The 17,466-nt window shown below is 37.2% G+C and overlaps 1 protein-coding gene across 1 annotated transcript; it reads left to right on the plus strand.

Moving 5' to 3' along the window:
- Window positions 1-1,019: 1,019 nt before the first annotated feature.
- LOC109106064 (pleckstrin homology domain-containing family O member 1-like) lies at window positions 1,020-16,725 on the plus strand. Its single transcript, XM_042741442.1, has 6 exons — window positions 1,020-1,477; window positions 2,707-2,853; window positions 9,487-9,627; window positions 12,249-12,353; window positions 14,470-14,571; window positions 15,613-16,725. Exons 1-6 carry the CDS (start codon window positions 1,451-1,453, stop codon window positions 16,303-16,305), a joined length of 1,215 nt encoding a protein of 404 aa, XP_042597376.1. The 5' UTR covers window positions 1,020-1,450; the 3' UTR covers window positions 16,306-16,725.
- Window positions 16,726-17,466: the final 741 nt, after the last annotated feature.

A 17,466-nucleotide genomic window follows, 5' to 3' on the forward strand; every position in this document is an offset into this window, starting at 1 on the left:
ATAAATTATATTATATATAAATATCTTTAATATAATTTTTTTTTCTTAAATATATACATGCATGTGTGTGTACTTATATATACATAATAAATATACACAGTACACACACATATATTATGTACACAAAAACTTTTTTGAATGTGATTAATCATTGCACAGCACTATTTAGAAGTATATAATAACATATACTCTGTAAAAACTGAAATCGTACACCTATTTCTATCTCTTGACCATAAAAATGACTTCTGTCAACAGAAACTGAATACAGTAAAGTTGATTCAGTCATATTAAATAGTTTGATGTATTAATTATAAAAGCCATAAATCCAGTTAATTTAGATTTTAACATCAAAAGCACAATTTTTATTTTCTTACCTGACATTTGTGTGTGCTACTAAATAATGCAAACCAACAACAACAACAACAGCTCTGAAAACAAAATGTGAAGAAAATGCTCCAAAACTAGTAATTCATATATCAGAATATACCATGATATACCATCTGCTCAGATCACACATTTTACATCACAGGGGATTAAATAAATGAAAGATAGCAAAATATAAATAAATAATTATATATTTAAAATAAAAATATTCTAATTGTGCAGTTGGTAACTTCAGAGGCTATTTCTATATCTGAATTAATGCATTAAAGTTGATTCAGTCTTATTAAAAAGTATGTGACTCATAAAACAAGTTCATTTACATTTTTACCACAGTACAGAATACTAAATGATACTGCTAATGTCAATGAATTCTTCAAATCCTGGTTTAAATATTGCTCCTTAATAAAAAGTTACATTTTTAGAACAGCATGTTCTTAGTGTAATTATTTTTTAATTACACGTTATTAATATTTAATAATAATAATGCTATTGCATTATTATTATTATTATTATTATTATTATTATTATTATTAAATTAAAAATGTAAAATGACAGCGAAAATACTGCACATTCCTTTCAGTACAGCAAGTCCCCCCTCTGTCTTTCCAGTGACATCATTGTGGTGTCCATAGGTGGAGCTGTCGAGGACAAAGAGAGAGGGACCACACAGCCATAAGTTCTCCAGCTCACAGAACTCCACAAGAGACACACATGACGGCAGGAGATCAACCCCTACGACACGATGATGATGAAGATGATGATGATGGCACCAGCACAAGCTCATCCGCTGCTCTAGAAAGCACATTTCTCAGATCCGTCTGCGTGACCACAAAGAAAAAGCGGTTGGATGATAATCTGCGCGGATCTGCAAGACACTGAATGGAAGTAAATAGCCAAGAGGAGGCGTAAGATACGAACGGGGAGCGACTCATTCAACACCGAGCTATTTTTGAGTGCAACGTTTCGAGTTCACACCGGGATTTTGTTTCGTTGTAGACAACACATTGTGCACGAAAGGATCTGGATTTAGCGGTGGGAGAGTCGGGAAGCTCCGTTTTATTGAGCCATGAAGAAGAACGGTTCAACAAAGCGGGTAAGACATCGAGTCAGTCCACTCTATTGTCAGCGAGGAGCGGCGCGAGCCTTTGTGCACTAGTATGAACACTGCAGCAAGTACACTTCAGTTTACTAAAACACCATTTAACAACATTTTGCAGTGCACCAATGCAGTATATGAATTGAAATTATTTTATTTTAGCTGTAAATGTAGAAGCCAACATGATATTATTTCGCACGCCTTTTTTTGGAAGTAGCCTTACCAGGCTTAAAAACAGTGAAAGGAGTAATGCTGTTTATATACGTTTAAATAAGTTTATTAAATATGTACTATACATGCATTAAACAATTCAAACTCAATTAAGAACTGATTTATTTTCATATCACATCAAAAATAAACAGAACCCTATTGCTATAACCAGAACAGAAGCCAGTAGGCTATTGCATATTAAACTGCTGGCATATTAAACTGAAGTTTTACAATTCTTTTTAATCATATAATTAGACTATAATTTAATTTACGCATTTCCTAACAAATATGAATTATTAATAGCCTACATCGAAAACATTCATTCTAAAATCCCAAAAGGAAACTCCCAAGGGAACCCACGGTTTGAAAAATGCTAGTTATCTTCTGGGACTACAGACTGAACACTTAACATGCACTATTAATGAGTTGATTAAATTACTGTCAAAATGACTAGAAAGCATAATAAATGGCTCATCCAATGTTTCCTGTCTAGACTAGCAGGTGAAGAACGGGCATGTTTCATATAGAATATGCTGATTATATGCATAAATAGCTGAGGAAAAGTATTTTTCTGAATAATAAACAGATATTGATATTGCTCACTCTGTCTGTGAGATCAGTGCAATAGAAATGCATTTTGCTTGCCAGTATTGTGCATGTACACAGTCTTTTCTCATCACACTCAAGATCCCAGCTCAGGTAAAAGGTTGAGGCAACACTGGGGATGTGTGTATGTGCATGTGCTGTGTGAGAAAAGTGAGCAAGTGCCAGGAATGTGATATAATCTACATGACAAAGACAATTACATGGTTTTTAAGAAAGTGTCCCCCTCTCTAGACACTATTATTGTGTCTCAAAACCTAGTGAACTTCGTTCCTAGACAGCATAATGTGCATAATCGACCTGCAAAGGCCTAGAAATGCTGTTTAGGCTTTCAAATGCAGACAATTAGATCATAACCAACTTGACACCTTAAGTCTCATTGGCATGTCTCTAATTTCTCTCTGTAAACACAGGGCCCTCAGGACGCCAATCAACAGCCCATGCAGCCCGACAAAACTGGTTGGATTCGCAAGTTCTGTGGCAAAGGAATTTTCAGGGAAATTTGGAAAAACAGATTTGTTATACTGAAAGGAGACCAACTCTACATTTCTGAAAAAGAGGTTAGTTTTGGACAAATCTTTCTCTCTCTCTCTCTCTCTCTTTATGCTTTTCTCCACATCATCACCATTTGATTGATGAGATGCTACTCGTGTAACATGCTTACAATAATATTTAGTACTGCTTTCGGTGTGAGAAAGAAAGAAATCTGCTTCAGTTGCTTAAAGGCATAGATGGGTTACATGACTTGTCCTCATCTCTGAAAACCATAACAAAACTACACAAAGTAAAAAAATAAATAAAAATACAATCCACACTGCAATATAAGAATACACTTCCAATGTAGATAAATGTATTAAAACTTTTCCCACACTTTTCCAATTCAGCCTATGCAGTCCATGGTGATAATAATAAATGTTAGTGTTTTCTGATTACTGATTACATAACTGTCATGTGTATAATTGGTCAGTGAAAATTCATTGTAAAACTAGAGATTCAGGCTGTTCACATTTTTTAAATATTAACAAATGCTATACAAAAAAATAAAAAAAAACATCAACCAAGTCAAACAGCAAATGCATAACATATGCAGAGGGGGGAAATCATTATTACAAGAGCACTTATGGGTTTCGAAATTCAAGACGTGAGTAAATGATGACAGCCAAAAATAAAAAAGTTAGGCCAAAAATAAAAACTCTGTCATTTACTCATATCATGTCTTCCAAAACCCATAAGACTTCCTTTGTTCATTGGAAAGGAGAAGTTTAAGAGAATGAAAGAAGATGGTAACTAGGGACTGTCAATCTCCAAAAAAGGTCAAACAAAAAGCTTCATAAAACATTATAAAAGTAGTCTATACAACTCATTCTTCTTCTTCATTGTATTCATTGTAAAAAACAGCAGTTTGGACTGTCTGTCTGTCTTTCCTAAAAAACTCCAGATTTCGAAAGACACTATCCCTTTAATATTTTGCTTGGCTCAGGTCAGGCTCACTGTGGTACACGGAGCTGTGTTTTACAGTGTTAACACCTTTATCCAATTGCAGACATTGTTCTGGAATTAGAGCCGGATGTGCTGAAAGGCCAAACATGATGAGATAAACATGTAAACATTCACTTGGCTGACTGTCATTTCCTAGTCCAATACACCACATACTGTCAAGCGTGTGCCTGACATTATTGTGCCTTCATGACATTATGCCTGGATGAAGTGAAGGTTTAAAGAGAGGTTTAACAAGTTCAGCAAGCATGAAGGAATAGGAAAATAAAGGGCCTTTATTCAGGAGCGAGGCTGATTTACTGCAGTGTGGGAGGAAGAAGGGAAGGAAAGCAGGATTGAGGTTGAGTCATGGTCACGCAGAAGACTGTTTGCTGTGCTCAGCATCAGATCAAACAATGCCGAGGCAGCATATGGGCTCTGGCTCACAGCTCAGAGGGAGGATTGACCATTTTAGTGCTTAACAGACTGAGGTTTCATCATGCTGTCGTCTAGATGTTTCTAGACAGACAACAGATTTTAATGATCCGATGCTGTTGTTTTGATATCATGTTTCCTAATAGATAAATGCCAAAATGATTCTCAAATTTATATGTTGGTCTGAAGATCCAAGCTTGAGGAGTTAAATATAGTTCTAAAACTTATATAGCATCAGGTATCTGGACTTATACTATTTAAAAATATATATATATATATTTATACAGTCCCCTAAGAGTTAAAGGGACAGTTTACTTACGCTGATATTGTTACAAACGCACATTACTTATTTCTGCAGAAACACGAAAAGAGAATATTTGAACAATTGTGATGATTGCACTTTCATTGAATAGGAGTTATGACTTCCAGGCCTTAAACATACCATAAAAGTATAAAGAATAATTAAATGTAGACAGCTTTCAAAAATGTACCATGATAACTGTAGTTTTTGCCAAAAATACCATATTAAGCTACAACAAAATTACTACAATATTACTGCTGGTCTCAACAAACATAAATTAAACTGACAGAAAGATTCTAAAAGTGCCCATATTAATGGCTACCAACTTACATTTTGGATTTTTTATTTTTGGTGATACTTGCCTGTGAAAAACTAGCTGCCATGCCAGGGAGATGTAGGTGGTTACATCAACAAAGAGAAGTCTGTTGTTTCACCGGAGGATTTATGAATTATGAAAAAACATGTTGAATGTTGAATTAGTCACAAAAAGTTCAAACCTGCATTTAGAACATTTGCATATAATGCTGACTTTAATGGCTAGATAAATTTTCTACGTAATGCTCAGGCCCCTTTTTTATGTATATTTATTTATTTGCACATTTTATCATCTACCAGGTATAAATTGCTTTGAGGCGTATAAGCACGCCTCTTCAACAAACTCAACAAAAAATTGAGCTATCTGCAAGGTTAAGGGCTAAAGTATGAGCAATGGCAACAGTAAGCACCACTGGCCTTTCATTGTATGTGATTCCGCTTAAATCAAATTGACATAATCGAGTCAGATGATAGCAAAATGAAGGGTGGCAGTAAACTGAGAATGTGTCCTGCAAAACTCTTCCAGAACAACTCACAGGAGCAGAGGTCACGCGAGTGTTGTTCGGGGTCAGATTCCTGGCCGCTGATATGGCAGATGTTTGCAGTCCACAGCTTTTTCCCACTCACTCAGGACTGTCTTCACATTTACAAACTTATTCTGGTACATTTCTCTCTCACCATCTAAACTTTAATCAGGTGTAATTTCCTGTCTTTGTTTGTTCCGCTTACACTAAATGGCATCTACCAGAACTTCAACATGAAAGTAGAAGAAGACAAGAGCTGTCTGTCTGTCTTCTTGCATTCTCAAGCCCAAATAAGGAAACTGTGGTCTTCATCTATTTTGAAAGTATCTTATATTGCTCTTCTGCTTTTTGAAGTCATATGCATGGATGTAATGGCCACGCAATGTTCTTTTCCCCTTTGCTCAACTAGTTTACCTAAAATGATAACATTAAAAGTGCATTGAAGTCATAGTCCTTCTATTTGGGTGACTCACACAACACAGTTAGTATCCACCCTAAACAGAAACAGCCATGTTAGTTTCATAATGACACTACAGTATTCCACCTTTGTTTTTTCCACATCATAATTAGCCAAATGCTTGAATTAGTTCATGCATCCCATTTATCTCCAGTTTAGATGTCATATTAGTACATATGCATTGCACTCCCTAATAAAGAGATCTGCAGATGTGCTGAATTATTTAAGCAGTGTGAATTAGTGCAAATGGAAAACATAATAAAATGATGAGATCATGCAGTGCAATAGTAAAAGTATAGACTTCATCGCATACTTTATATGCACAAACGCTCAAGGAAAAATGTGTGAATTTTTTCTTTTTACAACTGCCGGCATGGTTCTCTAGGGTGATGGGGTGCAGTCGCCCAGCTACAGTTACACAAGTAGAGTCGCAAATGAAATCAACGGATGAATGATTTCACACGTCGGGGCCTGGCACAGCTCTGAGTCACTTGCTGGAAAGTGAGATCAGCGGAGGATGTCGTGCCCTGTATAGTCATCAAACCATTTCTTCTCCGTCTGGTTTCTTTAGTTTCGCAAAGTATCACATGGGATCTTGGTCAAACTGTGTCAGACGATTATTACTGCAATTGGAAGTTGTTTTAAAGAATTTGAAAGGACGGCAGAGAAAAATCCTCCAATTTGCAAGCAGGTTTTCATTTTTTGCACTGTGTTTGGTCACAACTTGACATCCAAAAGCAAAACTAGATGAAAACCACTGTGTGAGAAGTCAGAGAGGAAACACCTTGAAACTGTCTTTGGTTGGTTTGTAACTGCTGATTGTCAACGTGTAGCTTGCCCTTCCTTCCCTCACCTGGCCAAGTAAACATGCTGCATTTAACCCTAAGATCTCTCCTGTAGCTTTCATATTATAAAGCAGCATTGGTCGTACCATTCAGAGATTTCCACTTAAACACTTTGCAATGAATTTTTCATGTGTGGGCTGAAAGGACACATTGCCGAGAAGTATTCATTTCAAATTCCTCTTCAGGGTATTTGGCTTTTCTGATACACCCTCTCAGCTGCAATGTTTTGTGACCCTAATGGACGTTTATGAAAGGTTAGACTGGTTAATGGAGAAAGTAAATATGAATTTGAATAGCGAAATTCCATTCAGATGGAACTTGACCAGTCCTTTAAAAGACAGTGAAACACGAAACGATGACTGCTCATCTCTGAATGATCCACCTGGCCTCAGACTGGAACAAAAGGACACCTGAACAGGAAATTCTCCAGTTGATTTGTTGAATGACATGAATACGAAGGCCTACACACTGGAAATGGTGCATGTGAGCAACAAGAAAATGTGAAAAAAAAACCTTCAACTAATTCAAGTTAAAGGGTTAGTTCACCCAAAAATGAAAATTAGCCCATAAATTACTCACCCTCAAGTCATCCTAAGTGTATATGACTTCTTTCAGGTGAATCCAGTCAGAGTTATATTAAAAATTGTCTTTGATCTTTCAAGCTGTTTCATGCCACTCAGTGGGTGTTGCATGCATCAGTCCAAAAGAAGTTAAATAAAAAGCGCCAATCCATTAAAAAAAGTGTCTCACACAGCTCCGGGGGTTGAACAAAGGCCTTCTGTAGCGAACTGATGCGTTTTTGTAAGAAAAATATCCATATTCAAAATGTAATAATCACTTTAATGTAGCTTGCGCTCAGTGTTGTACACGGAAGTAGTTCCGGGCAGATGACGTATGAAACAGCTTGAAAGATCAAAGACAATTTTTTATATAACTCTGACTGGATTCATCTGAAAGAAGAAAGTCATATACACCTAGGATGACTTGAGGGTGAGTAATTTATGGGCTAATTTTCATTTTTGGGTGAACTAACCCTTTAAGCTCTAAACTGCTGGCATTATGTCAAAAATAATGTTGATGTTAATGTTTTAACAATAGTGCACAATGGAAGTCCAAGTGTAACTGAAAAATTAGAGCATTTAGACTTTTAACTTAAATTGTTAATCATCCACTTTTCTTTGAATATCCTGTTTCAGTCTGTAACATTTGTGAACAGCAGTTTTGTGGCAGTATATGAGAAGCATGCTCCATTGACTTCCATTATAAGTGCATCGATGTAAACACAAATTTGTGCCAGAATGATTTTCTGTGGTACTCAACAGCTTGCCACAGATGCTATTTGTAGAGCTCAAGTTTTTTAAAACCAGGAACATTTCTGTAACCTCACACACAACAAAAATATTGTTTACAGTTCCAGACAGCTTTAGTTATATAACAGAAAGTAGCTTGATTACAGAGGACATATCAGACAGCCTCGCAAAACTGTGAAATTATTCTCTCATTAGTACTTTTCTCTCCCTTCACTCTTTCTGTTGAGAAGCACAAGCTTTGGCAAGCAATTTTCTCTAGCTTTCTTTTGGTTATTTAATATGCTATTTTGAGGTATTCACAGTGTATGTGTGTGCATCTCCTCTGCAAAATGATGTGTCTGTTTAAAGCTTAATGTACACAATATTAAATATAGATGATGCTCTATATTTGCAGTTAAAAAGGTCATTAAGACGAAGATTGGATGTTGCCCAAGCATCTGCCAGTTCTTAATATAAAGAGGCAGTTTCAAATGTTATGAAATCAAAATAAAGCATAAAGACATGGTGTCAGATTCATATACAACCACTTAATTAGACTGAGCCTACTCAGTTTAAAGGAGCAAAGATCATTACTACAAAAGTAGTAGTGTAGTTCACATTCATTCAATGAATTTAACCACTAAAGAATTCTATATTCTGTGTAATTCATTTGTCATCAGATATATCAGGGTCATTTTACAAGTTATGATGTTGAAATATCCAAATCTTATTGCGGTATCAAACACTTTTTTTTTACTTAAGATGGTTTCTATACCTCACTTCTATGCCTCATTTTCATTCACTACAGTGCATTGTAAGTCATAACAGCATACTTCAGTTTTTTCTTGAATCTAGTTGTATTGAGGAGTTCTTAATGTCCGGTATTGAGTGCAAATACTGTGTACTGTGCCCCGACTATCCTCTCCTGGAAAAAAGGATCGGATCAGATTGCCAGTTAATTGCTGCCTTTGTACTGCTGGAACAGTAGATGTACTATTTGTACAGCCATTCCCTGTCGTGACACCCCATAGTGCACTGGGTGTGATGCCAATCTCTTAAGTACTGCACTGTAGAGCAGCTCTGTAGTACAGAACACAACCAGATGTGTGCTTGCGTGCATAGACAGCATTTTTGTCCTTAGTACAATGCTAATGGAAATTGATTGTGACTTAATGAGAACGTTTGGCAGGTGATAGCAAATCAGACCATGGTGTTCACTGGGAATCTGGGTTAAAAGGTTCTCTTCTTCCATGTTTGAACCAATGATAATTTTGGAGCTACATTTTGAGGTCTGTCCTAGTTAAAAGTTAGTATCATTGGTCATTCAGATGCCCTTAACAATTGTGACCTCACCAACTAGACTAAACCAAACCAAACACTGACCACAAACACATCATACACCTTTCAAATGCTGTGCTGTTGTCAAATGCCCCCACAAACTACTAAAATCACCCCTTAAAGTTATTTAAGAACAAATGCATAAATATTGAGATGTGTGAAATCAAAGAAATTTAAAGCGTAGTATTAAAACCAAATCTGTACTTTCTACAGGTCAAAGATGAGAAGAAAATCCAGGAGGTGGTGGATCTCACAGACTACGAGAGGTCTGAAGAACTTCGCAAGGCCAAAAGCAGGAGCAAAAAGAATCACAGCAAGTTCACGCTTCTGCGTTCACGGCAGCCAGGCAACACGGTCAGTCTCTACAGGAAGTTGGGTTTCACAGCAGAGGATAAAAGCTAATGGCTTTATGTCTCAGTCAGCATTAGAGCACTGCTGGGCTGCTTCATTATTAGTCAGTTTGCAGTCATGCTGTGAGACAGTGATCACCTGTTTCACAACTCAAAGATCTGTGTCTCTACATACATTCAAACATATTATAGCAAAAGGAAATTAAACAGGAATAAAAAGGGGTTTTGACTGGTTAGTCGTTTATACAGAAAGTATTCAAACTGCTTTTGTACTTTGAACAAGACAATTCAAGAGTCACACCTGTTTGTAAACACGGTTTTCGATACCAAACACTGACTGTGTGAACGCAGCCATTAAGTCTCAAGTCTAAGACAATATTAGACAATAAATTGTACTCCAGCATAGTTGGCATGCTGGTCTCTAAGCACAAACTTGGACCGACCTCTGTAGTCATCCTGTCCTGAGTAATTGGCTTTCAGTAAGAACGGCTCAGCTTATTGCTTTCACTAGCACACCACAGGCCGCCATGAATATCCTTCATCCTTTAGACCAACATAAATCTTACCAATTGTGTTAAGTCACACAAAGTATGTGATTTTTCTGTTATTCTGTTTATATATTTTTCTTGTTAATTCTGTCTCCAATTAATGCAGAGACTATAAGTTATCTCTCTATCTATCCATCCATAAACCTACAAACTTTGATGCTTCTTGATCCTTTTCAGAGCTTGATTTTTTCAAAGCCAGCATTCAAAGTCAAGACAAACTTTGTTTTTCTATTAAAAAATCCAATTCATTTTTATTCTGCTTTCTTGCATTAAATTCAAATTACAATTCAGCATCCTGTTTGCTACCTTAATTAAAAATCAGTACAAATTCAGGAATTTACAAGGCATTTTCAATTCAGTATCAAAAAATTTTTATTAACTGATTGTGTGAGTATGGGAGAATCTGTAGAGAAACAAAAATCTTTTTTGCAATTCGATTCCAATTTGCAATTGAAAAAAGAAATGTTTTACATATAATTTTATTTTCACCTCACCCGAAATGTGTTTTTTAATCAGTATCAGTCCTTTTAGAAGTCTGCATTAGTCAAATGTAGATTTAAAGCTTTTTCTGGTTGTCTAGAACACATTTTTAGGATTTCTGATGAAACATTAGGGGTTACATCCGACCAATCCTTTAAAATCCAGCGCTGAGACAAGGGGTTAATCCCCGGGAAACAAACATGGAGGGTCTTAGGAAAATCCAGCATCAGCCACCCTCCCTCCCAAACCCACAGAAACACGGCACTACATGGTTAATAAGTCCCTCTGCCCCAAATACAACAGCTGTTCCACATGCAGCTTAACAGGGGAGACACCCTAATACATGACCTCATGAAAATCATCATCTTTCTGCTCTTTTCTCTCGCCTGCCTCTTTTTTGCACCTTTAAAAACAGACTACCTAATTTTCATTACCAAAGAATTCAAAAGCCATACAGAAACCATCTTCTGGATATTTATAGCATTATATTTTACCCCTGACATCTACTTATGAAGCAAGCAAGTCAAGTTTTCTTGGACCCAATCTGTTTTAAATAACATTTACTAAACTAATTTTTGCTGTTGTAAGAATTTCACATAGCAACCAACCAAAACACTTAGCAACAACGCTAAAACATTCTGAACACCTTAGAAATCACATAACAATGCACTGGAATGTCTGGTTTTGCATGGGACAAGCACCACCAATGTCAAACCAGTAATATTTTCATAATTTAAAATAACTGTTTCTATTTTAAAATATATAAAAATGTATTCCTGTGATGGCAAAACTAAATTTTCAGGCCTACTCCAGTTTTCAGTGTCACATGATCCTTCAGAAATCAGCTGAATTTGCTGCTCAAGAAGCATTTCTTATTATTATCAGTGTTGAAAACAGTTGTGCTGCTTCATATTTTTATAGGAACCGTGAAACATATTTTTCAGAATTCTTTGAAAAAACAGTATTTATTTGAAATAGTAAACATGTTACATTATAAATGTATTTACTGTCACTTTTGATCAGTTGCATGTATTTATGCTGAACAAAAGTATTAATTTGTTTTAAAATATAAATCATTTAGACCTCAAATAATACCAAAGACTGCAGCAATCAGACCGACAAGGTGTTTTTCTGTTTCCCACGATATGTCCCCTTTAATGGTCAAAGTGATTCGTCAACAACAGTACAAATGCGTAGCATAGGGCGCATAGCAGTGTCTTATCTACACAGCTGCAGCATTAACAGAAGGGCCGCCTGTCACAGCTCCAGCAGACTGTGTTTGGAAGACTTGCAGTGTTGTTGCCTAATATGGTGGTTTCTGCCTCATGCTGTTGCAGCATCAGCTGTCCATAGACAGAACCATATGGCCGTACCTGCTCATTTATGCTTGGCTCGCTACATGTTTGTGTCCGCCTAGCACAAGCCTGAAGGAATTTTCACCACGTGTGTAGGCGTAAAATGAAAAGCCAGCAGGGTTCAGGGCATATTGGTCATACATCAAACTGTGTTTGCTCTATAACCTGCACTGTGCTTGGATAAATGATCTTTTCAAACAGCAGTACATTATATTAAAGTTTCTCTCATCTGCCACATGCAGGTCCCAAATCTGGTGTTTTTGGCTGTCAGTCCAGAAGAGAAGGAGTCATGGATCAATGCATTAAATGCAGCTATCACTAGGGCCAAGAATCACATATTTGATGAGGTAAGCTAGACATTTCCATATCTTTGCATATACCAGTGCTGCTTGCTATTAATCATTTACAACCAGACCGCAAGTTAGCAATGCACTGACCAAGCAATCGTTTTTTGCACACTTACATTAAGTAGGTGTCTGAGCGTAGGGTTAGGTATTTAAGCAACCAGCCTAAAAACTCTAGCATAGCAACATCTAAACACTGTAGGAACTACATAGCAATGCTCAAACAACCTCCCACAACACCCTAGCAGCAATTAGCATAGACAAGCACCACTCCAATTTCTTCAAAAAATGTGAAATCACAGATTGTCATTCACAGGTCCTTGGAGGAGCCACTTTTATGAAAACTTCTAATTGCAAAGTTTCCTGCCCTTTCATTCCCTGATCCTTTCACAGTTTGTTTGCGAAGGGATTTGCTCAATTTAAAAACGGGTCTATAATCACGCTTGGCACACAGTGGGAAAAAATGAATCACTCCGCCAAAAATAGATGGCAGTCACGACTTTCAGTGTTGAAGCAGCCAGATCAGAGCCTATCTTCACCTTCAGCTTCCGATAATGAACGAGATTTATTCTGGCCTAAGCTGTCGGCGTCCTACACATTTCGTGGGGACCAGATCATTGTTTGGGACCGTAAACATTCACACAGGCGTTTCAAGTAGGCTGACTACGACACAGCACACCCAGTGTACTAGATATTCATTTAAATAAACCAGAGAGACCATGTGCTTTCATTTTCACATGTGAATGTGGTGTGATTCATACCCTACATCTAGTTAAACAGGCGAGATCTCTCATACCACTCAACAGGAGAGGAAACAGACGAGTCAGCACTCGATAATGTTGTGAGATCTTCTATTGCAGCTTACTAGACACTGTAGTTATGGCTATTCAGTATACCAATTTATGACACATTATTTTTTTTTCAGGGTTGTCACAATACCAACATTCACATAGTTCACACAAATACTTAAATACAAAACATTCATACAAATATATATATTTTATAATAAATATTAACAAATTAAGGAATGTAGTCTTGAAATATGGATCAAATCATTAAATAAATATTGCTAATGAAGAAAGAACTAATAATGATAAAAGAGTCTTTTGCATTTGCATATTTTTTTACAATGCTGGGTATTGATTCAAAGTCATTTCAGTCAATTCATTTTAAGAATCAATATCAGCCATATTCTTCTTCTGATCTGCATGGTTTGGTTTTGCAAATTATCGTTTGACAATGCGCTGCTTATCTGTTGCCAAGCACTGCTGCATGTTACAAGTATGAGAAATGTGTAGGCAGCAGGTTTTTTGACTAGACACTGAAAATATATGCATTCACTAGCCACAAACAACACAATGGACAAAAATACATACAAGAACTTTACACATTCTGAGCTTGTGTGAAACTCACCACCACAAGTAGGGTAGGGGTAGGGTACAGGAAGCAGTCACTATGTTGGTCACCCATCATCCAGTGTGGCTAGTTGGTTGGTATAGTGTTCCAAGAGTGATCTAGGTGCTTTCTCAGTGACTGTAGCACAAACAAAGCAACATACTAAATTTTAATACTTAGAATTTAAAGATTAGAAGAGATTGCTTCAATGAACACCATTAATAATTATATCTTAAAAGCTCAAGTCAAAAAATACAGATGTTATAGGCAACAAAGAAAATCTTCTAAACCAATATTTTTGCTGTTTACCACCCCTCCCTTAGTCCATAAACCCTGACCATACACAGTAAGATTAGCCCTACACTCCTGGCCAACAAACAAAAGCCATCTCAGAACACAGAATCTTGGATTTTAGCATTTACAGCATAAGCTTTCTCGTAAACAACAGGCTGTACTGACATACTTGATTCGGTGTAACAAATTCTCAGATTATTCCCTTGTAAGACCATTTTGCAGAGAACTCAAACATTCATCCAGTCTGCCGAACTGCTTGTGTCATTATTTGTACATCACATACAAATAATAAACTGACTCATTGACTGGTTGATCAATATACTGGCTGTCCTCCTGCAGGCTTGCGAGAGACATGTAGCTACTGCTAGTCTATGTGTCTGATTTGTTCAGTTGGGCTTCATTCCAGCGCTCTTTGTCCGACCCCTTTTAGGTGACAGTGGAAGAGGAAAGCTTGTTGGCCCATCCGACACGTGACAGAGCTAAGATACCCCATACTCGCCGTCTGCCCACCCGCGGGCACCTCATGGCTGTGGTAAGCAGTCCATTTGCTCTGAATATCATCTCATTAAATGCGATGATAAAAACTTGCCCTGCCAACATTTTCACTAGCACAATTTCATTAAAACAAACAAACAAAAAAACTCTATATTTTTATATATATATACTGTTATATATTACAAAATTAGGTTTGCATTTATAATTTTAAATAATTATAATGCTTAAATATTATCTCAAATCTTTTTCAAAACTTATTATATATATATTTTAAACTTTCTTTAAAAATAAAACATAAATAAAAAAAAATCAATAAAAAACTTTCATTAAAAACAAAAACACAAAAAAAAACTGAGATGATGGCATACATAGTAAAACAGTAATAATCAGTTTGTAATTTTCAAACCCATTTTTACTAATTCTACCATGACCATGAATTTACAGTTACAGTAACTTATCTATGTTAAACAGATCTATAATTTTAAATCTTGCACATGAAATTTTACATGTCATTGAGCCCTGCTTTTTAAGAAACGTATACTTGAAGAATAAATATGTGGCAGGACTTACACTCTCTTCACCTTTGAATATAATTTTAGTGCCGTCAAATGATTAATCGCGATTAATCGCATCCAAAATAAAAGTTTTTGTTTACACAATACATGTGTGCATTGTGTATTTTTATTTTGATATATAAATACACACACATACAGTATATATTTTGAAAATTGTCCATGTATATATTTATATGAATATATTTTATATTATATATATAAATATATTTAATTTATGAACATAAATGTTTTTCTATAGGCTATACATATATATATATATATATATATATATATATATATATATATATGCAAGCAAGTGTATTTTAGTATTTATACATAATAAAAATAAACACCACACACATATATCATGTAAACAAAAACTTTTATTTTGGATTCGATTAATCACGATTAATCGTTTGACAGCACTATTTAATTTCAATTGTCATCACTATGAATGAAGCAGTTCGTTTTTTTTATTTACCCTTCAGAAAGACTCAAGTCTAAAATCTCCCCACCTTTTTCAGGCTTCGACCACAAATTCGGATGGCATGCTGACACTTGACCTCATCCAGGAAGATGATGTCCCCTCCACAAAGTTTCAGGACTCTCATGAGGATACCCTCGATAAAGCTGCTTCTCAGCGCACCCCAGATTCCCAGTGCTCCATCACGGACACCTCGAAGCTCTCAACCTGTAACGAGACCCCTGCAAAGTCCCAGAGTCTGCCGCGAAAAAGTGAGAGCGCCTTCAACTGGTCAGAGAACCACAGGACGCCGCAGTTCAGCAAAAAAACGGCCACATCTGACAAGAACCGATGTGCTTCCATGGATGAGATCCTGACGCACTGCGAGACCCGAGCACTCCCTCACTGCTCGACTTCGGCGCCCGTGCAGCCCATCAGCCAGCTCCAGGATCTCATCACCCAGAAGCTAGAAAGAACTCAAGAACTGCTGACGGAGGTACGGGCGCAGGGCAAGGGGAAGGGCTCGCCAGCTGGGAAGAGCTCCAGTCTGGAGGGTCAGCGGATGGAAGCAGAGAGGCTTCTGGAGGAGGCGGCGTCCACTTGGGGACAGGCTCGTGACGTGCTGGAGGAAGTGAAAGAACTCAGAGCATTATACAAGCAGCTTGACTCCGCCTCTTCTGTCACACTCAGTCCTCCACAGAACAGCAAACTAAACAGCTGTTTTCTCAACAAGCAAACTACCGGAAAAGCATGATGTGAGAACATACAAAGTCCTCCATAGCACCATTTTTCAATAGACTCTTCCTGTTGACTGCTTTAGCATTGCTGGAATCAACAAAAAATTAATAACATGAGCTATACGTGTATGTATGAATTGTTAAAGAGCAAATCTAGTTTCTTCCACTCCCTAATATCCACGTCAGAGCAGAAATTCGAGGGCCTGGTGGTTTTACCAAACACAAGCTGTTGCGTCGTACCTTGGTACCTGTGGTATCAATTTTCACAGTGACGTCGACAGGGACAGTAAAAGCACCAAGTCATCAAGCGGCCCATCAGGGTAAGACAGGGTGAGAAACACCAGACGGCAGTGATGTTGTCATCACCAGCCAATCACAATGTGAATGTTTTCCTTCTATTTCATAATACACTGGAGGAGCTTCGTTTTCGAAATGGTCACAGACCCCCAGGGTCATTTTTGTGCATAATAATAATAATAATGCCCAGCACACTTGCTCTGTTGTTAACACAAACCAAGCTCATAATAAGATGCAATCAGGGTGCAGCCAAAGGCGATTGGCGGGAACGATCACAGATAGCAGAGCGTGTTCCTTGTCCGGCGGTGCTCAATATCCCGTCAGATGGGCTCTAATTGTGAACAAAGCCATGAACATGAACACAGATGACGTCTGGTGCCAGTGTTGCTGTGGAAAGTCAGCTGCCATTAAAGACGAGACTCCATGCAGTAAAGGAAACTATTAATAATAATTACACATTTGCACTATGGAGAATGCTGTAAAACGAGAGTGACACTGGCAAGCTATCTTTTTAAACCTAAGAGGCAGAACAGACAATCTACTGTAGGTAGGGAAACATGGGGCGTGTAGCTCCAAGTCTTTACACCTAAGTGGTATTTCCGAAAATATGTTGGTATCTCTCAAAATCAAAAGCTGCCTTAGTGTATTTTCAAAAGGGCACATGCAAACTGCATTTCAAACTCTTCAAAGACTCTGAATGCTTGTATATTTTAATTTTACAAAATTTCGCCTACAAGTTGCCTGCACCTCAAGAGAAGCTTTTAAAGCAGGATTGTATTTTGCTTGCGCTTTGCTTTGCAGGATTTTTGTCTCTGGGGAACTATGCAAGGTTGCATGGGTGAAACTCACGAAATCGGTCAAGAGTCATATTTCATTCCAAA

The sequence above is a fragment of the Cyprinus carpio genome, chromosome B16 (genome assembly GCF_018340385.1).
Source record: "Cyprinus carpio isolate SPL01 chromosome B16, ASM1834038v1, whole genome shotgun sequence".
NCBI lineage: Eukaryota > Metazoa > Chordata > Actinopteri > Cypriniformes > Cyprinidae > Cyprinus > Cyprinus carpio.

What these genes read in the sequence shown, in the direction of transcription:
- LOC109106064 (XM_042741442.1), top strand. Translation starts at nt 1,451, where the DNA reads ATGAAGAAGAACGGTTCAACAAAGCGG. An exon ending in CACGGCAGCCAGGCAACACG is followed by an intron (nt 9,628 to 12,248) that starts GTCAGTCTCTAC and finishes TGCCACATGCAG; the next exon opens with GTCCCAAATCTGGTGTTTTT. An exon ending in GCGGGCACCTCATGGCTGTG is followed by an intron (nt 14,572 to 15,612) that starts GTAAGCAGTCCA and finishes CACCTTTTTCAG; the next exon opens with GCTTCGACCACAAATTCGGA.